This window comes from Mastacembelus armatus, chromosome 10, assembly GCF_900324485.2.
Source record: "Mastacembelus armatus chromosome 10, fMasArm1.2, whole genome shotgun sequence".
NCBI classification, from domain to species: Eukaryota; Metazoa; Chordata; class Actinopteri; order Synbranchiformes; family Mastacembelidae; genus Mastacembelus; species Mastacembelus armatus.
The window spans coordinates 12,651,965-12,673,969 of NC_046642.1; the positions used below are offsets into that span (position 1 = coordinate 12,651,965).

General features: G+C 40.4%; 2 protein-coding genes across 8 annotated transcripts in view; both read right to left on the minus strand.

Annotated features, from left to right (window-relative positions):
- LOC113144193 (protocadherin gamma-C5-like) overlaps nucleotides 1-22,005 on the minus strand; it is a 261,353-nt gene that overhangs the window by 168,021 nt on the left and 71,327 nt on the right. Inside the window, exon 1 of one of the 7 annotated variants that reach the window (XM_026330062.1) lies at nucleotides 15,105-17,554. The exons of 5 other annotated variants lie outside the window; for them this stretch is intronic. In XM_026330062.1, the coding sequence (XP_026185847.1) occupies nucleotides 15,105-17,465 (2,361 nt within the window). In that variant the 5' untranslated portion in view covers nucleotides 17,466-17,554. Of the gene's footprint in view, nucleotides 1-9,726; nucleotides 12,112-15,104; nucleotides 17,555-22,005 lie in introns of those variants that run through there. One more of the 7 variants, XM_026330057.1, reaches the window with a different exon arrangement.
- LOC113144695 (protocadherin gamma-A2-like) lies at nucleotides 5,552-8,316 on the minus strand. Its single transcript, XM_026330921.1, has 2 exons — nucleotides 8,311-8,316; nucleotides 5,552-8,026 (listed from the first exon to the last, which is right to left on the minus strand). Exons 1-2 carry the CDS (start codon nucleotides 8,314-8,316, stop codon nucleotides 5,552-5,554), a joined length of 2,481 nt encoding a protein of 826 aa, XP_026186706.1.

Below are 22,005 nucleotides of genomic sequence, written 5' to 3' on the forward strand. Positions count from 1 at the left end.
TTTTGCAACGTCCCCGACAAACAGTCCTTTCCTCATCTCTTCTGGTATAGAATAACGAATTTGTCCACTAACCGCAGCGACGACGCAGAAAAGCAAAATGGAGGCTCTCCAGTCCAAAGAGACGCCTGTGCTCTTTTGAGAATCCATGTCTTCACATTAATGTTCTCTCCAAAATAACACAGTTCCTCGTACAGCAAGGTGCCCAGTCTCTCTCACAATATGTACCATAAATTGCTCTGTAAAATCCACAGATTACCACCATCCCAGCTACAGCCTTAGCAGATATATGCACACAATCCCCGTCTATTTTCTTTTAAGACGGGTGGTGACCGATGTGATACAAAGAGTCTGCTTAGGCAACAGCACCACCAACAGTCTGTAAAACGACCATCATCATCAATCCACCAGTCTGCTCTGTCTATTCTATCTAAAGTCTATCACTGTTATAGCAGTTGTGGAAGAAATAAAACACTTCACTTAATTAGGAATACTACAGTGCAGTAATGCTAAAGTAGATTACAAACAGAAATGCTGCATCTAAACTGACTTAAGATAAATGTATATCTTATTATTTTATTATAATTGCTGACACATTATTGTGTACGTCACATTAAAGTTGCACCTGGATCTAATTTTAACCGCGTTATGTGCTCATGCTATAATTTGAAGTAGGCTACTCAACACAATACCGGGTAGTCTGGGGGTCAATAAGGTACAGGCATTTTGTACTTTTTATGTAAAGGGAACTAAAGTTGTCACAGAAGTGTAGAAAGTGTTGCCTCTGGAATGAAGTCAAAAGTATGAAGTCATAAAAATTTAAGTAAAAGTAAAAAGTAAAGTAAAAATACCTCAAAACTGTACTTCAGTACAGTACTTAAATAAATGTACTTACTTTCTTTCCACCACTGTCTAGAGTGGAGGTGTCATCATCCAAATCCAATTGAGATGACTACTAACATACTTTTTGTAATACTTTTATGTTTTCTCAGTCTCTGTACCACCTATTGTCATCACTTTTAGATCTTAACTGACCTCACATACAAGTGGATGAGAATAGTTGCTAATGTCCAGGCAAGTTGATCCCAGTAATCAGACAACTTTCCTACAGGCCCTTTTAAAGTAAAATGTAACAGCTCCATAACACAGCATGTACAATTGTGAACAAATTGTGGTTATATAGACACACAATGTAAAACATTAAAGGATCATCTGTACACAGACAGAGATAGTTAGACAGATAGACAGATAGATAGACAGATAGATAGACAGATAGATAGATAGACAGATAGATAGACAGATAGATAGACAGATAGATAGATAGACAGATAGACAGATAGACAGATAGACAGATAGATAGATAGATAGATAGATAGATAGATAGATAGATAGATAGATAGATAGATAGATAGATAGATAGATAGACAGATAGATAGACAGATAGACAGATAGACAGATAGATAGATAGATAGATAGATAGATAGATAGATAGATAGATAGATAGATAGATATAGATAAACAACTAGACAAATAGACAGACAGCCAGATCGACAGATAGATAGATAATCTCCACTCTCCAGTGACCTACATTTGAGCAGTGGAATTACCATCTATTATGAAACTACTGCAACACTCATCTGCAGGCATGAATAAACACTGGCAACAGTTAGAGAGTATATGTCTTTGCTATATACTTAGAACACTGATGTCTGCACAGGCACGTCACGATTGTGCATCATTCAGACAATGTCTGCACAGCAACAACCAGGATTATTAATATTCATGTAGTGTAAAGCCTAGTGTAGCATCACACAGCACACACAAATAAGAGCAATGCAACTCCGTGCATTTGAGAGACTCATTCATTCTATAATGTTTATAATTTTACGTGTGTGGGCTAGCTTTATTACAGTTTGTGTATAATAAAAGAAATACAAAGGAAAAAGACAGAAAATGTTATTAAAAAAAAAATAAAAAAAAACTCTTTCTAGTTTAACTGTGATATATTGAGTATAGTGGTGAGGCTGTATTAACAACCTGTCTGAGTAATTAGGTTAGTGTACTGTGTGAGACTGTGTCAAAGCAAAATAAAAAAATAGCTCTTACCTGTTTGAGCCAAATGGAAGTCCAGTCAGGAGATGCACAAAGAAAAAAAGAAAAAGAAAACAGTTAGTACACATTCTGAAAAACATAAATAAATTCAATATTGTAACATATTTTAACACTCATATCCATTATATACTGTACATGCATGTCTATGGGAAAATAAATAATATTATGGTTTAATCAAACTATTTTACATGAAAAAGTGAAGGGGCTGCTTTCACCAATACATGTTAAAATTATGGGTAAAAGAAAACTCAAGACAGACGTCCAATTTCATCAGTTGCATAAAGTTATTTCTTGATTTTCTTATGTAGGAGTGTGATAATCAGAAATTAATTATCATATAAATTAACATATTCACATTTATTTTATCCCATTATAAGTGACACAAAATGCTGTGCAAGAATCATCTGTGTGGGTGAGAAACATGGAGTCAGTTTGAGACTGTGAAGAACAAGAATTTGATGTCTATAGTTAGTCAGAGACACTGTTTCTGTGCCATATATAATATATGTGTTGAAAGGTGTTGCTTAAACTGCACTCGCCTAGAAGAACTTTCATAATGTGTCAGCAGTTTCCCAATATTTTATACCCTACCCCGCACTTTATATTTCAATAAACTGAAACTACCTTGAACAGCAGTGAAAACTGATGTTTTTCCACTGTACAAATACGATCATCCACACTTTTTTAAAGCAATGTTCCACCAGTGACACATATATTTTAAATATTACACATCTTATTTTGCTTTTCCTCCTACTATGGCTATTATGAGCACGAATTAGCCCACAGAAACACAACACAAACAAACATGGTTTGTTATATTGTCAAAACCTTTCTGCCTCACAACTATAACACAGTCAGTAGAAGGCAGGGACATACAAACACAGGCACTGTATGTGACACAATGACACGTGTGCCGCTCCAAAACTAAAGTACATTTCTTCACTCACAAATAGAAAAAAAAACTGTTTATGTGACTTTTTTTTTTTATTTTAAAAATGTCTCACTTTTGAGTTGCTGTTTTCACTTTTTGTCTAAAACATTTGTGTGTTAATGCTAAAGAGATGTGGGTAGAGTCTAGTCAGGAGTCGATTTCAAAACAACATGGCTTAATAAAAAAATACACAAAAGTACCAATGTAACCACTATTCAGTTTTTGCTTCTGTTTTATTAGGCTTTTTTTTCCAGTAGCTGAACCTTTAAAAACTAATCCTCCTTACATGACCACTGGTATTCCCCAGTTAATAATACTAAGTATTAGAGCGGTTACTGAAGCATTATGCTACTTACTTACTGATGTGTACACATTTAAATGCTGCATTGTGTGCACTGTACAATAAAATCATCTGATAAATATCACTGGACAAGATGAACTAAGCTAAATTTGTCCAATTATCTGCAAAATTATGGGAAAATGCTATTGTATGTCTATATAACCACAATTTGTTCACAATTGTACATGCTGTGTTATGGAGCTGTTACATTTTACTTTAAAAGGGCCTGTAGGAAAGTTGTCTGATTACTGGGAACAACTTGCCTGGACATTAGCAACTATTCTCATACACTTGTATGTGAGGTCAGTTAAGATCTAAAAGTGATGACAATAGTTGGTACAGTGTAAAAGTGAACCAATTCAATGTAGAGGCAAATCATAAAAAAGGTAGATAACTTATAATCAGCACTGTGTTTATTAAAAAAAGAGGACTTTATGGGATATAAATCAATTTCAATATAGACTATCAGACATCTATGCTCATCTATCAAAACTATACCTGTTTTCTCTATGATGTGCCACATTATAATCAGAGAGGCAAGATAGAAGCAGCGATTAAGGACATGCTGCAGAACTGACTAGCAGTTAACTTGATTCAGGAACTTTTCCTGCCCTGTAGTTGACAAATATTTCAATTGAGTATATCTGTTTACTTGTGTAATGAGTCTAGATAACCATTCATCATCTATACCCACTTATTCCTAACCAGGGTCACAGGGATCTGCTGGAGCCTATCCCAGCTCTCTTTGGGTGAAAGGCAGGGGTACACCCTGGACAGGTCACCAGTCCATCACAGGGCCACATAGAGACAAACAACCTCACACACTCACACTCACTCCTATGGGCAGTTTAGAGTCACCAATCAACCTGACATACATGTTTTTGGACTGACGGAGGAAACCAGAGTACCTGGAGAAAACCCACACAAGCACAGGGAGAACATGCAAACTCCACACAGAAAGGCACCTGGTGGGCTTCAAACCAGGAACCTTCTTGCTGTGAGGCAACAGTGCTAAACACTCATTCAACCATGCTGCCCAGATCTAAATAACCATGATTTATTATTATTATTATTATCATTGCTATTATTATTATGTTGTTGTTGTTGTATGATAGCCATCAGCTTTAGTTGCCATTATGAATATCTTTCACTCCAGTCCTTTCCAAGTTCTATACAAAAGGTCATTCAATGGCCAATGAAGAAGTAAAACAAAATCATGTCTTCAACTTTATTTTTCATTTAACAAACATTTATAAAGGTCAATTCATGACATATAGAGTAAAGCTTTTATTGTGTTTCTCTCACACAAGAAATTATGTTATTTTGTCAAAATATAACATACTATAGAATTATCAACACTTAGCTTCAGTATAATCCAAGTACAAAGTGACTATAATAAAAGTGTGAAGGCTGTACACAAACACATATTTACCAGGATGCAGACAAATTATAGGACTAACTAAATTAACTACTCTGATAAGATCTTCTGAGAAGAGGTGGGCAGAAATTTCTAAGCATTTTAAATGCAGAAAAATGAGATGCATCAACCACATGCAATATATGTACTAGTAAATAAAAACCTCCCCACTATTGGAGCTTCAAAAGGAAATATATACTAGTCCTACTTCTGTTCTGTTTAATGCACTGTGTTCTATCAAGATGGCATGGATATATGAAGTGGGGTTCTCCTAGAAAATACAGCAAAAGCAAAAACTAACAAGTACAATAGTGACAAAGTAGAATAATACAAAGAAACAGGTAAATTATACACAACAAACAACTGTCTGATGCAAAATTGTAGTCTCTGGTAAAACCAATAATAAACCAAAGCAATGTAGCTAGAATAATGACTTTATTTATCTTCTATGATACTATTTTACACTATTTCAGGAGCTAGTGCCATGTTTGTTAAAGATCGTTGGTGAGCGGTGAGGTCGAGGTTATATGCAAAACTCCAAGAACATAACAAATCATATTGATGCACTGACCAGAAATTTCACGCACTACTTCCGTAGAAATATTCCTGTTTAACATACACAACCACACTGCTTATTTTCCCAGTAATTCTATTGAACCGTAAAACATAAAATAACACATATTACAGAACATATTAGACAGTTATAAGGTTCAAATTTAATTCACCGCACAGGGATTATATTACTTTAGGACTCTCACGTGACCACGTAACAAGGATGCGGCGCACCTGCCCTCACCTTCAGACTGGCTCTGTCTGTGCTGGCGCGCCTTAGAGTGTTTTTTTGATACGCGGCGCTTCTTTTCTTCAGTGTGTCAGTGTCGGTGTTTGAGCCGAAACGAAAATCGCCTCTCCACGACCCGGTGGTCAAGAACGAATCATACCGCTCGTCTTTCAGCAGGGTACCGCAGCGGCTAAAATCTGTGAAACTGGGTGGGCAATAGGTCGTGGGGAAAACAGGGAGACTCGCGCTGGGTGAACGGTAAACATAACCACGCCGGCAGAGCTTAAAATAAAACACTGCACTGATTAGAAGGAGGAAGAGAGAGGAAACTGTTGACAGAGCGATAATCAAATACAGCGTCAGGTTTTCGTTGTCCTGTGACTCGTCTGCAAACACAGACAGTTCGTTTAAAACTGGCAGCCCGTCACCGATTACTATGCTGACTGTAGCAGTAGCGGAGAGAGGTTCGGCCCCGTTGTCCGTTACTAAAACGACAACAGTCTGCTTGGCCTCCTCATCCTCCACAAACGCTCGCACTGTTCTGATTTCTCCTGTATGCAGACCCACTATAAACAGGTTAGGTCGCGTTGCTCTGATTATTCTGTAAGACAGCCAGGCGTTATGGCCAGAGTCGGCGTCCACGGCTACCACTTTAGTAACTAGGTAACCTCTGGGTGCTTCAGCCGGCACCATATCTTCAGCAATGAACCCGGAGGTTTGGACAGGATATAGGACAACGGGCGAATTGTCATTCTGGTCCTTAATGAAAACATTTATAGTGCAGGTAGAGGACAGTGGAGGATCGCCCCCATCCCGAGCTGTGACCTTAATTTGGAAGTGAACTGACTGTTCATAATCAAAGAGGCGAGATGTGAAGAGCTCCCCTGTTTCTGAGTTGATAGTTAGGAAAGAAGACGCTTCTGAGTTCGTGTCCTTTGATATTTGGTACATTATTTTAGCATTAGAACCGTCGTCAGTGTCAACCGCTTTTACTTTCATCACAAACGTGCCAACTGGTTGGTTTTCCAAGATGTGCGCATTGTACTGGCTCTGCGCAAAAGTCGGGGGGTTATCGTTTATATCGTTGATCACTATTGTTAAAACTTTCAAACTGGAAAGTGAAGGAGAGCCCGCATCACTGGCGATAACTGTGATATTATACTCTGGTTGAAGTTCTCGGTCTAATAGTCCATCAGTGACTAACATGTAATAGTTTTTGACCTCGGACACAAATCTAAATGGGACATCGTCTGAGACTGTACACGTGACGCGCCCACTGCTTCCAGTGTCTAGGTCATAAATGTTAATCAGAGCGACCATAGTTCCTGGTTTAGAGTCTTCAGCTACGTTAGCAGAGGCTGACTTTATTTCTATTACAGGTTCATTGTCGTTTACGTCAATTACATCAATTATAAGTTTACAGTGAGAGGCCTGACCACCTCCGTCTTTAGCCTGAACGTCTAGCTCGTGCGTACTAGCTTCTTCGTAGTCAATAAGACCTGCCACCCGAACCTGTCCAGTCAGAGGATCAATTTCCATAACTCCTCCCATTTTGTCTGACAAGTGACTGAAGGAGAATGTTATCTCCCCATAGACCCCTTCATCTGAATCCGTGGCATTCAGTGTTGCTATGACAGTCCCTATGGCCGAGTTCTCTGGCACAGAGGCTTTGTAAACTCGTTGGCTAAAAACTGGGACATTGTCATTGGCGTCCAAAACACGGATATGGATAGAAGCAGTTCCCGATCTGACTGGATTCCCCCCGTCAATTCCATTGATTTTCAGTACATGTTCAGCTTGTGCCTCACGGTCCAGTGCCTTTTTTAGAACTAGTTCCGGATAAGTGTTGCCATTTATTTGGGTACTCATTTCCAATGCAAAATGGTCATTCGGGCTTAGTTTATATTCACGTAGAGAGTTGGTGCCCAGATCGGGGTCATGCGCACTCTCCAACGGAAAGCGCCTCCCCAGAATTGTGGATTCCACTAAATCTAATGTTATCTCCCCTGCAGCGAACACTGGGCTGTTGTCATTTATATCTGTGATATCCAAAACTAAGCTGTATGCTTGGAGTGGCTCTTCAAGTAAGAGCTGATACTGTAGGACGCAGGTAGAGACTTGCGCGCAGAGCTCCTCTCGGTCTATCCGCTGACTTATGAGAAGATTGCCTGACGCGGTGTCCAGTTCACACAGCTGGCTAGTTCCTTCTGCAAGAACTCGAGCTCGACGGGCATCAAGCTCCGTCACTTCCAGCCGCAGATCCCGCGCAATATTTCCGATAACAGACCCTTGCTGCATCTCCTCTGGAAGGACATAACGTACCTCTCCATAAGAAACCTCCAAAAAGATGAAAAACACTAAATGCATCACCCATTTTAATTGTATTCGCCGATGCATTATAAAGCATGTTTTTAGATTCAGGTCTACTGTCGACATTATACCTAAATCCTAAATTTATGCATCCAAATGTCGAACTGAAAATGCTGCTGTAATCCAAAGGCTCCGTGCTTTTCCAGCTGAGTTAATCATGCTCTATTAGAGAATCTGTCAGCTTGGATTTCTCTCTCTAGCCCAATTTCTCTCTCTCTCTCTCTCTCTGTCTTTCACTACCTCTCTCTCTCTCTCTCTCTCTCTCTTACTCTCTCTCTCGATCTGTGTGTGTGTGCGTGACTCACACATGCGCACGCACACAGAGCCTCTCTCTTCTTCTTTCCACCCACACAAACACCTACACGCATGCATACACAGCCTTCGGCTCTAACCCACTGACACAGATAGGGTGAGACACGCCAAAGCATCCATGAGTCAGACATTATAGTAGAGCGTCCCCAAGAGTTTGAAGGGATTATTACCACAGTTTATCCAATGGTTTACAACGCATGCTACATATATATATTGTATAGATGGATATCTTGCACTGAATGTGACCAATAACAGATCAGGCACAAATCAGCTTGTATCAAGTTAATAATATACAAGACAATTAACATTCATACTTGAACCAACAGGGGATGGACACATTAAAAGCAACACCTGAATGATAAAATGCAATCCTAAAGTTGCCAAAATATCACCCAGTGTCTAAGAGCTTACACCTTCTAAAATAAAATACATGGAGGAGGAAAAATCAGTGCAGACCCCCCACATTCTAGGCATTGCTTGATTTGACATCTTCCCTCTGGTTGGTGTTAAAGAGCACTCTGCATCCAATTATCACAAGGTTTTCCACAACTCATCACACCTACAGCCTGTTATATCAGTTCTGTGAGATTCACAAACAAATTCTGTATACTAACTAAACTAAATCTACTCACTAAACTGACTCATATCACTATACTAGATATATTAAGATAAGCCAAACACTGAGGTAACATCAATAATAATGTCTCCTGATAGCCATATTCACATCTGCCTGTACTGCAGATGCACTCTTTCATATATGCACATAAAACAAAATGAATGTAGAGTAATATTTCACCTATACAATAATTTAGAGCAGAAGGCAAAGAGCGAAGGAAGGTCTACTGTGGGAAAGCCTGAGATGTCTAAAGAGGAAAACATAATTTTGATTCTGATTTGATTTTGATACATGAGGACATATTAGTGCCTGCAGTGTCAAGTAAAACTTTGCACAATATACACGGTCAAATAAAAAAAAAAATGAAGTGTATGTTTGAGCACCTTGCGGATATCACAAACAAACTGAAAATAAAGACTGCTGAAGGGTAGGAGAGGAGAAAGGATGAGTAAATGGGCTATGCTGCAGTTGTGAAGAACAAGGAGCTCTGAGAAAATAAAGCATCTTATATAACAATCAGAGATTCAAAATATAAACTATTATTATTGTTGCTGTAGTTGTATTTTATTTAGTTAGTTTTTACCCCTCCTGTCTGACAAAGACATCGAGAGTTATTGGTGCATAGCAATGTGTTTGAAAAATTAGATTTTACAAAGTCAGGGAGAAATATTAAGACATTCAAAATTCAGTAGGAAGGACAGATAAGTTAACATTCTCCTGAAAAAGCTGGAGATAAACATCCCTCGCATGAAAACAAATGGATTACCTGTGTGTTTTAAAAATATTGAAGATAGCTTTAAAGAAAGTTTATGTTTACATTTGGAACAGGTGACAAGACACATGTTCCTACCTCAGGAGAACCATTACAGTCGCCAAACACTTTTGCAAAGTCAGATGGGCTTTTCCTCAGAGTCTGGTCAGCAGGTAGTGTGTTGTCATTGTAAGACGTCACGAACTTAAAGTCACTGGTTCGAGAGCCTGTTGTCAGGTATGCGTCATAATTGTACGTGCTGCGTAAAGTTCCTGTGCCGTCAACATCTGCGTAATTAGGAGGGAGGTAAGCGCTGGGGATGGCGACTGCTCCGTCAAACAACAGTCTGGGCTTTCTCCTGCGACAAAACCTCACACCCAGGATGATGATGATGAAGGTCAGAAAAAAGGTGGACACACACGCCAGCGCGATGATCAGGTAAGACGTCAGTTTGGAGTTCTTCTCATCATAAGACATGTCCTTCAGTTCTGGCACCTCAGCCAAGTTATCAGAAATAAGTAAATACATGGAACAGGTGGCAGACAGAGAGGGCTGCCCGTTATCTTTCACTGCCACAATAAGGTTCTGTTTCATGCTGTCAGATTCAGAAATGTCCCGCTGGGTCCTGATCTCTCCGCTGTGGACACCAATAGTGAAAAGTCCCGGATCAGTCGATTTCACTATATGATAGGACAGCCAGGCGTTCTGTCCGGAGTCCGCGTCCACAGCTATCACTTTGGACACCAGAGAGCCTCCGTGTGCGGCTTTGGGCACCAGCTCGGTCATGAAGGAGTTGCCCTCCGGGGCGGGGTACAGGATCTGAGGACAGTTGTCGTTCACATCCGATATGAACACACTCACGGTCACGTTGCTGCTGAGCGGAGGAGAACCGTTGTCTCTGGCCATCACCTGGACTTTAAAGCTCCTCAGCTGTTCATAATCAAACGACCACACAGCGTGGATCACCCCCGTGTCTCCGTTCACAGACACATAGGAGGACACCGGGGCACCGTTCACCTCACCAGCTAACAGAGAATAAACCACTGTACCGTTCTGTCTCCAGTCGGGGTCTCGAGCAGTAACGGAACATAAACTGGAGCCAGCTTTGTTATTTTCACTCACATATGCGCTGTAGGACTGTTCCTCAAACACAGGTGGGTTGTCGTTGATGTCAGCTACAGATAACTGGACACTTTTAGAGGAGGACAGAGGTGGAGAGCCCTCGTCAGTGGCAGTGATTGTAATGTTGTAATCAGACACTAGTTCACGGTCCAGTTGTCCTGTGCTCACCACAGAATAATAGTTTTTAATAGAAGGAACTAACTTAAAAGGGACATTTTGCTGAATGGAGCAGCGGACCTGTCCGTTTTTCTCAGAGTCTCTGTCCTGCACGTTAATGATGCCCACCTCTGTACCAGGTGGAGAGTCTTCTGGTATGGGATTTGTCATCGATTTCAAATTAACAACAGGGGCGTTGTCATTCACATCAATGACTGATATTATTACTTTAGCGTAAGATGACAGCCCTAATCCATCTTTTGCTTTAACGCGTATTTCAAATGATTTAGTAGCTTCATAATCAACAGTGCCAATTACTCGTATCTCACCTACTTTACGGTCAATATTAAAAACTTTCTTCACATCCTCTGAAACATGTCCAAATTCATATGTCACATCTCCATTTATTCCCTCGTCTGCATCAGTCGCGCTCACTGTGACCACCACAGTATCTACAGGAGAGTTTTCAGGCAGACTGGCTTTATAAACCGCCTGGCTAAACACTGGGGCGTTATCATTAGCATCCAGCACAGTGACGTGTATGACTACAGTACCTGATCTCTGAGGAGACCCACCATCCAGAGCTGTAAGGACCAAATTAATGTCCTCCTGTTTTTCACGATCAAGCTCTTTATCAAGAACAAGCTCTACTGTGTTTCTATTAGCGTCCAAAATAAAATGATCGTTCTTTTTAAGGCTGTACTGCTGAACTGAATTCTGTCCTACATCCGCATCGTGCGCCTCCTCTATCACAAAACGTGCTCCCTTGACTGCAGACTCACGAATTTCTATATTTATCAAATCTTCTTTAAACTGTGGTGAATTATCATTAATATCTTGAATGTGCAGACTGATCCGATGGAGTTCCAGAGGGTTCTCCAGCACAAGCTCATGTTTCAGGATGCACGAAGCCTTTTCACCACAAAGCTCTTCTCGGTCAATCCTGTCGGCAACAACCATCTCTCCGTTATTCAGGTTTATGTCACAGTAACGTCTGTCAGTCCCATCGGTGTCAATGCGCGCTCTTCTGTTAGACAGCGCTCCGGATTTCAGCCCGAGATCTTTGGCTACATTTCCAATAACCGATCCTCGTTTCATTTCCTCTGGGAAGGAATAGCTCAAGTCTCCGTAGGTGACATGAACAGCAAAAAGGAGGAGGCAGTAAAACACGTACGTTTGAAACAAGCCTGTTTTAGAATCCATCATCGACGACGAGCTACTAGTAGGTTGAGGAATAAAGCGAACATAAACGGTTCTACCACATGTCACGAATAGCAACTGCAATCTCTGAGTGACTGTCCTTATCTAGATCCAAGAACACGAGAATATATATCCACATCAGCGGATAGAGGAATTCACTTCTTATGGCTGGTGTATAGCGCCACCGTGAGTTAAGTTAATCAAAAACAATGACAAAAATCAAAATGCCTGCAGCCTGCTTTGAATAATCTTATCTGTATATGAATCAAACACAACAAATACTATGATGGTAGAAGCAATATTTGCAACTCTACTGCCATGTGGTTCAAACCAGGAAACACCTGAAAACTGGAAAAAAAATGTTTTCATTCTGAATAAAATATTTTCTGATAAGAAATATCTGGCTATGCACTTGCTCTACCAGCGTTGGATTCACAAAGGTATGACTGATGCATTTTAATTGTATGTTTTGTTATCACCTCATCACCTTGTCTAATGTTCACCCAAACAGCTATAGCAGAATTAAAATGGAAGCACCTTTCTTTAACATCTAAACTGAAATATAAGGTAGTTAAACTGTGGTTTAACATCAACAAGCATGTGAACTTCCTAATGTGTGATTGGTTTATTCAACAATGTATCAAGAAGAAACTAAGCAGTAGTGCTGAATTGGGGAGAATTATCGTATGGGGAAACAAACTAAGGCTAGTTGAAAAGTTACGATATCAGCCTTCACTGTGCTTCATCAGAAAGAGTCTATAAACCCTATAAACTCTGAAATCAGAGTAGAATATTTTCACAGTTGGGGTCTGCCTGCAGTCTAATAACTGTGACTTTTGTATTCCTGTTTTGAATTTCATTTACTTGTTGCAGCCTGAAGATGTCTCTGTATTATTACATCCTTTGTTGGAATAAAACCTTAATTCTGTAGCAGTAGCACTTTTTTTGCAAAATAAATTCATGCTTTTTATATTTTAAGGAAAAAGTCTTGCACATATGGTAACTTACATAGTTTTGTGCATATGCGTCAAAAGCTACCTCTAAATATTGTAAGTAAGGACTTACTGAACATTGCCTTGCATATATGCATATGCAGAAGGTTTGCAGGAAATTCATTTTAAGACATTCAAATTAAACAAATGTCTTAAACCCATGAGCGGTGTAGGGGAATCTCTTCATTACAACATACTTCATGCAGCTAATTTTGGTGTCACACTTTAGTTTTGTTTAAGATAAAAAGCCAGTCATATGTACAGCTAGAAACACCAGAGAGTGACAAATGTTACAGAGATTTAAGGTGCAAACAACACCTTGTGACACAGGTGAAGATGGACAGGATCAGGCATTACCCTTTTTGGAAAAAATAAAATAGAAAAACTCCCTACATTATAGAAATATAGACACACAATGCAGTTTTCCAATGAAAGACAACAGCACAGGCATTCGATTCAACACATAACATAAAAAATGACATAAAAAGAATCAACCTGGACCTAATAATGAATGTAAGTTTCTAACACCAATTAATTAACAGAAAAACAAAGATTATGTACTAGAAAAATTATTTTGTGACTTCAAGAGGTAATCATCTTATTCTGTCAGCATATCTAGACTGCCACTATGAAACACAAACTCCATTTTGATGAGCGAGGTGACTGATGTTCTGCCAAGTCACAGTCTGAGAAATTACTAGTCTCCAGCACAAGACCAGGCCTGGACTTTCACAGTGAAAACACAGACAATGTAAAACACACATGTGATTCAAAAGGTGATAATATAAATAAAGTTTAGTCATATAAATGGATGTCTATGGGACAGACACTACAATACAAACTGACATAATGCAATTAAAATTGTCTTTAAAAACTTCTCTAATCAGATATTCTGGCAAAATTTGTATCGTCTGTATTTCCCAGTCACAGTGGTCAGACAAGACAAAAATAATGAATTTACCACAATAAAATGCAAAAAAGAGGAAGTTTGACTGAATACACATAAATGAATTGAAATGGACAGGAGTTAAATGCAAAGACCAGTGGTGATGCCATCTTCCTAAAATAAACATTTAGGAAACAACAGCATCCCTCTAGGTTTATTAGTTACATCCAGCCCATAAGGTGATTTCTTCAGTTTAACAGATGCCAATATAACATATATTCCCTGGGCTTCAGCCTAAGATGATTGTGCACATCTATTCTGGTGGCAGATACTTCTGTTTAAAATGATGCACAATCCTTAACATAATGAACAAAGTAGAAGCCATAATAAAGTGTATCACAAGACTCAGATTGAAATTCCACCTGACACAACTGGCACAAAATGCAAACATATAAATAAAGTCGTAAAGGCATAAAGAGTAAACGTTTCTCGTCTCTTTTAGTGATTTCATTGTGTATTTATTTACGAGAGGAGAACAAGAGCATGCCAGAAACTTGAAACACAAAGACTATACACTGAAAATTATTTTAAGTTATAATACAGTATATGGTCACAGATGTTTCATTTGCAATATTGACCATTTGCTTAGGGAATGTGCTGTGCGTGAAGTTCAGAAAACTGTATTTAGACAGAATCTTTTAAAAAAAATTAACTGGTTTGAGCAAAAACTGTCAGCACTGACTGAAAGTTAGACATGTTATAATCATGGACAAGATACTCAGAGCAATAGCAGTTACTATAGTAATCACTAGACTCAAATATTGCATGATTTTTTTGGATAATATGAGATTATATGATGAATATGAGGGGGGAAAAATAAGGCCAAGTTTTGGATGTCAGTATAATGACAAACTGAAATGAATGCCAAGACAATAAACTTATTTTAAGCAAAAACATCAGGAAGATATTGCAGAACAGTTGCAGATGAATAATGAACCCAGCAGTGGCACAAATATGGAAAGAAAGAAAAACTGACACATAGAACAATTATGCACCACAACCCCAATCTGACATTAACTGGGCTTTGAATTTAGACAATAATGAAACGCTTATATTCATACCTCTAAAGTCCCTTCCAATTCTCCAAAGGAATCAGCAAAGTCAGATGGGCTTTTCCTCAGAGTCTGGTCAGCAGGCAGCGTGTTGTCATTGTAAGACGTCACGAACTTAAAGTCACTGGTTCGAGAGCCTGCTGTCAGGTATGCGTCATAATTGTACGTGCTGCGTAAAGTTCCTGTGCCGTCAACATCTGCGTAATTAGGAGGGAGGTAAGCGCTGGGGATGGCGACTGCTCCGTCAAACAACAGTCTGGGCTTTCTCCTGCGACAAAACCTCACACCCAGGATAATGATGATGAAGGTCAGAAAAAAGGTGGACACACACACCAGCGCGATGATCAGGTAAGACGTCAGTTTGGAGTTCTTCTCATCATAAGACATGTCCTTCAGTTCTGGCACCTCAGCCAAGTTATCAGAAATAAGTAAATACATGGAACAGGTGGCAGACAGAGAGGGCTGCCCGTTATCTTTCACTGCCACAATAAGGTTCTGTTTCATGCTGTCAGATTCAGAAATGTCCCGCTGGGTCCTGATCTCTCCGCTGTGGACACCAATAGTGAAAAGTCCCGGATCAGTCGATTTCACTATATGATAGGACAGCCAGGCGTTCTGTCCGGAGTCCGCGTCCACCGCTATCACTTTGGACACCAGAGAGCCTCCGTGTGCGGCTTTGGGCACCAGCTCGGTCATGAAGGAGTTGCCCTCCGGGGCGGGGTACAGGATCTGAGGACAGTTGTCGTTCACATCCGATATGAACACACTCACGGTCACGTTGCTGCTGAGCGGAGGAGAACCGTTGTCTCTGGCCATCACCTGGACTATAAAGCTCCTCAGCTGTTCATAATCAAACGACCTCACAGCGTGGATCACCCCCGTGTCTCCGTTCACAGACACATAGGAGGACACCGGGGCACCGTTCACCTCACCAGCTAACAGAGAATAAACCACTGTACCGTTCTGTCTCCAGTCGGGGTCTCGAGCAGTAACGGAACATAAAGTGGAGCCAGCTTTGTTATTTTCACTCACATATGCGCTGTACGACTGTTCCTCAAACACAGGTGGGTTGTCGTTGATGTCAGCTACAGATAACTGGACACTTTTAGAGGAGGACAGAGGTGGAGAGCCCTCGTCAGTGGCAGTGATTGTAATGTTGTAATCAGACACTAGTTCACGGTCCAGTTGTCCTGTGCTCACCACAGAATAATAGTTTTTAATAGAAGGAACTAACTTAAAAGGAACATTTTGCTGAATGGAGCAGCGGACTAGTTGGTTACTATCAGAATCTGCATCCTTCACGTTAATGATGCCCACCTCTGTACCAGGTGACACATTCTCAGGTACAGGATTTGCAAGAGATTTCACATAAATTACAGGGGTGTTGTCATTGACATCTAGCACGTCAATGGTCACCTTCGTGTATGATGATAAGCCCAAACCATCCTTTGCTTTAATGCGCAAATCATATGTTGTAACTGTTTCAAAGTCAATGACACCACTAACCTTTATTTTACCGTTTTTACGGTCAATACTAAAAACTTTCTTCACATCCTCTGAAACATGTCCAAAGTCGTATGTCACATCTCCATTTATTCCCTCGTCTGCATCAGTCGCGCTCACTGTGACCACCACGGTATCTACAGGAGAGTTTTCAGGCAGACTGGCTTTATAAACCGCCTGGCTAAACACTGGGGCGTTATCATTAGCATCCAGCACAGTGACGTGTATGACTACAGTACCTGATCTCTGAGGAGACCCACCATCCAGAGCTGTAAGGACCAAATTAATGTCCTCCTGTTTTTCACGATCAAGCTCTTTATCAAGAACAAGCTCTACTGTGTTTCTATTAGCCTCCAAAATAAAATGATCGTTCTTTTTAAGGCTGTACTGCTGAACTGAATTCTGTCCTACATCCGCATCGTGCGCCTCCTCTATCACAAAACGTGCTCCCTTGACTGCAGACTCACGAATTTCTATATTGATCGATTCTCCGTTAAATTCTGGTGAGTTGTCGTTAATATCTTGAATGTGCAGACTGAAAGGATGCAGTTCTAGAGGGTTCTCCAATACAAGATCGCGTTTTATTACACAGGACAGCTTTTCGCCACAAAGCTCCTCCCGGTCAATCCTGTCGGCAACAATTAAATCTCCAGTGCTGAGATTAATATCACAGTATCTTTTGCGATTCCCTGCAGCATCAACACGGGCATTTCTAGAAGACAGCTTACTCGGGTCCAGTTTCAGATCCTTGGCTATATTGCCGATAAGAGATCCGCGCTTCATTTCCTCATGAAAGGAATAGCTCACGTCCCCACACACGAAATGCCACAGCAGCAAGAAAACAAGGCAATTCATTCGGCGCTCCATCGCGACAATAGCTACTAGAAGAACAAGGTCCAGTCAAGATTTCAAATTCAATCTGGATTTTGCAGTTCAGTCAAAAGAAAAGTAACAGCCTCTCTGGCTCAATCCTAAGATCTACAGTAACCAAAAATCTCCTTTTGTTGGTCTACACCCCAAAGGGTGGAGTGGAAATCTTTCACGTAGACTGGCGAATAGCGACACCATGAGTAAAAGAAGTGAATAACAAATTGCTCAATTGTATTATTATTATTATTATTATTATAGTTGTAGTTGTTGCTGTTGTTATAGTAGCAACAGTTTTGTTATTAGTGTGACATTGTATAAGAAATGTCATTTCAGGCATGATTGCAACCGTTTTAACATTTCATACAACGACATAACAACACAGACTGTGGCTGTAAGGAAAGAATGATTGATTGAATTATGTATTAGTGAGACTTCATGTGAAATATCAACACAGCTAAAAAATGAATAAGTAAATATTAGGACGCAAGTTAAAAAACCCAAATCTCCTCATCTAGTATCACACAGCAATTGCAAACAAAGCCTCTGTTGGCTTGAAACTCTGATACTTTGCCCTTACAGATCATAAGAAGGTAAAGACAGAGGCTGATGGATTAATCACACAAAGTTTGAAAAAGCGTAAATGCACCACTAAACACTAAAAATAATCAATGGCCTGGAAAGGAAGGGGAAATATGAAGTTTCTTGGAGACAGGCAGCGAGAGAGAGAAACTGTGCAGTTGAGAAAAAAGTTAAAAATATATACAAAGCATCTGTTGAATGACAGGGCAACATTCTCAATTGCATTAAAAGTTACATATCGAAAACACATTTCGACGGACTCACTTTTCCAACTCCCCACTAGAAGTTTTTTAAAGACCTTATTTTGCTACGTTTGTCTGTTGAGTATGAAGAAATGTCTGATTCAGAATGAATATGAAAAATAGCATTAAGTAATGAACACATAGGCCTATATCTAATAAATAAATACATAAAACGGCTCCTGGAATAGTCCATCTCATGATCAGTACAGTAAAGCACGTAGCAGACAACACTAATGGTTAAAATTGATCCCACATTCTTTTAAACATAAAATCACTAACTCTACCCTGTATGCCATCCTAGCAAATTATTTGTTAAGCTGCAAGCCAATATTTACTGTTTTCAAATTAGAGAAAATGGTTCTTTTCACAACATCCTGTTATAAAGTGTATTTTTTAATCATATAAGAAGTTAGTTTTGGATAAGCCATTGATCAATCTCTCAAACTGTCAGATTCAAGTTCTTCCTTATTGAGAGATTTACTGAACACATAAAATGGGGCAGCTACCGGTCAGACCTCATAGATGAAATCCTAAATTAAAAAAAATAACATTACAATTTTTAATTATATTTCCATTTTACTTTTAGTTGAGGTTGGAGACATCTTAGGGCACATACAAATGCATCAGGCAGCTGGACTGATCAGAAAAACACATTTTTAATTAAAAGTATGATTCTCACGTTTGAACGATGGAGGAAAAGGCCAAAAGACATAAAAATATAATTGGATCCAAAAGACGTTTTTCAAAAGTAAAACCGTGAGGTTCAGCACCAGGGACAGCACCGATGGTCCCCAGGAAAGGCACAAAAATAACAAGCGAGAGCTCTGAACAGTTTGCATTGACAAAAATATGGATAATGATTAAGAAGATAACACAGTTTTAGGGCAAGATAAGTAAGGAATAGATCGACAATTAATTAGAGTTTGTTTATCCACAATCTGCAAAACCTAGAAATCACAGAGGAAGCACTCTGCAATGCTGAAGACAACCACCAAAACAAAATTTGGCTTAAATGAAAACTGAAAACTCCTGTTTTAGTATGTTAGTATGTAACATACAGATAGAAACATGTCAAACAATGTGTGACAGCCGTTCATACCTCAGGAGAAGCATCACAGTCACCAAACACTTCAGCAAAGTCTGATGGGCTTTTCCTCAGAGTCTGGTCAGCAGGCAGTGTGTTGTCATTGTAAGAAGTCACGAACTTAAAGTCACTGGTTCGAGAGCCTGTTGTCAGGTATGCGTCATAATTGTACGTGCTGCGTAAAGTCCCTGTGCCGTCAACATCTGCGTAATTAGGAGGGAGGTAAGCGCTGGGGATGGCGACTGCTCCGTCAAACAACAGTCTGGGCTTTCTCCTGCGACAAAACCTCACACCCAGGATGATGATGATGAAGGTCAGAAAAAAGGTGGACACACACGCCAGCGCGATGATCAGGTAAGACGTCAGTTTGGAGTTCTTCTCATCATAAGACATGTCCTTCAGTTCTGGCACCTCAGCCAAGTTATCAGAAATAAGTAAATACATGGAACAGGTGGCAGACAGAGAGGGCTGCCCGTTATCTTTCACTGCCACAATAAGGTTCTGTTTCATGCTGTCAGATTCAGAAATGTCCCGCTGGGTCCTGATCTCTCCGCTGTGGACACCAATAGTGAAAAGTCCAGGATCAGTCGATTTCACTATATGATAGGACAGCCAGGCGTTCTGTCCGGAGTCCGCGTCCACCGCTATCACTTTGGACACCAGAGAGCCTCCGTGTGCGGCTTTGGGCACCAGCTCGGTCATGAAGGAGTTGCCCTCCGGGGCGGGGTACAGGATCTGAGGACAGTTGTCGTTCACATCCGATATGAACACACTCACGGTCACGTTGCTGCTGAGCGGAGGAGAACCGTTGTCTCTGGCCATCACCTGGACTTTAAAGCTCCTCAGCTGTTCATAATCAAACGACCTCACAGCGTGGATCACCCCCGTGTCTCCGTTCACAGACACATAGGAGGACACCGGGGCACCGTTCACCTCACCAGCTAACAGAGAATAAACCACTGTACCGTTCTGTCTCCAGTCGGGGTCTCGAGCAGTAACGGAACATAAAGTGGAACCAGCTTTGTTATTTTCACTCACATATGCGCTGTACGACTGTTCCTCAAACACAGGTGGGTTGTCGTTGATGTCAGCTACAGATAACTGGACACTTTTAGAGGAGGACAGAGGTGGAGCGCCCTCGTCAGTGGCAGTGATTGTAATGTTGTAATCAGACACTAGTTCACGGTCCAGTTGTCCTGTGCTCACCACAGAATAATAGTTTTTAATAGAAGGAACTAACTTAAAAGGGACATTTTGCTGAATGGAGCAGCGGACCTGTCCGTTTTTCTCAGAGTCTCTGTCCTGCACGTTAATGATGCCCACCTCTGTACCAGGTGGAGAGTCTTCTGGTATGGGATTTGTCATCGATTTCAAATTAACAACAGGGGCGTTGTCATTCACATCAGTGACTGATATTATTACTTTAGCGTAAGATGACAGCCCTAATCCATCTTTTGCTTTAACGCGTATTTCAAATGATTTAGTAGCTTCATAATCAACAGTGCCAATTACTCGTATCTCACCTACTTTACGGTCAATACTAAAAACTTTCTTCACATCCTCTGAAACATGTCCAAAGTCATATGTCACATCTCCATTAACTCCTTCATCTGCGTCTGTAGCACTGACTTTAATCACCACAGTATCTATAGGAGAGTTTTCAGGCAGACTGGCTTTATAAACCGCCTGGCTAAACACTGGGGCGTTATCATTAGCATCCAGCACAGTGACGTGTATGACTACAGTACCTGATCTCTGAGGAGACCCACCATCCAGAGCTGTAAGGACCAAATTAATGTCCTCTTGTTTTTCACGATCAAGCTCTTTATCAAGAACAAGCTCTACTGTGTTTCTATTAGCCTCCAAAATAAAATGATCGTTCTTTTTAAGGCTGTACTGCTGAACTGAATTCTGTCCTACATCCGCATCGTGCGCCTCCTCTATCACAAAACGTGCTCCCCTGTCTGCAGACTCACGAATTTCTATATTTATCGAATCTTCATTAAACTGTGGTGAATTATCATTAATATCTTGAATGTGCAGACTGATCCGATGGAGTTCCAGAGGGTTCTCCAGCACAAGCTCATGTTTCAGGATGCACGAAGCCTTTTCACCACAAAGCTCCTCTCGGTCAATCCTGTCGGCAACAACCATCTCTCCGTTATTCAGGTTTATGTCACAATAACGTCTGTCAGTCCCATCGGTGTCAATGCGCGCTCTTCTGTTAGACAGCGCTCCGGATTTCAGCCCGAGATCTTTGGCTACATTTCCAATAACCGATCCTCGTTTCATCTCCTCTGCGAAGGAATAGCTCAAGTCTCCGTAGGTGACATGAACAGCAAAAAGGAGGAAATAGAATTTGTACGCCAGAAATGCATTCATTGTTGAACCAATCATCAAGGATGAGTTCCCACGACGCTGAAGAATCAATGGAAAAAACTAAATGTAACCATTTAACACGAAGAACAGCAGCAAACCAGCGTGATTCTGTCTATGTGTAGACTGGTCTATGGACGGAAAATAATGTGTGCTCACAAAAGACAGTGGAATTAAATCATTTTAAGGTTGGTGTAGAGCGACACCGTGAGTTAAGTCCAACAATAACAACGAATGAAAAAATCCAAATAATCAC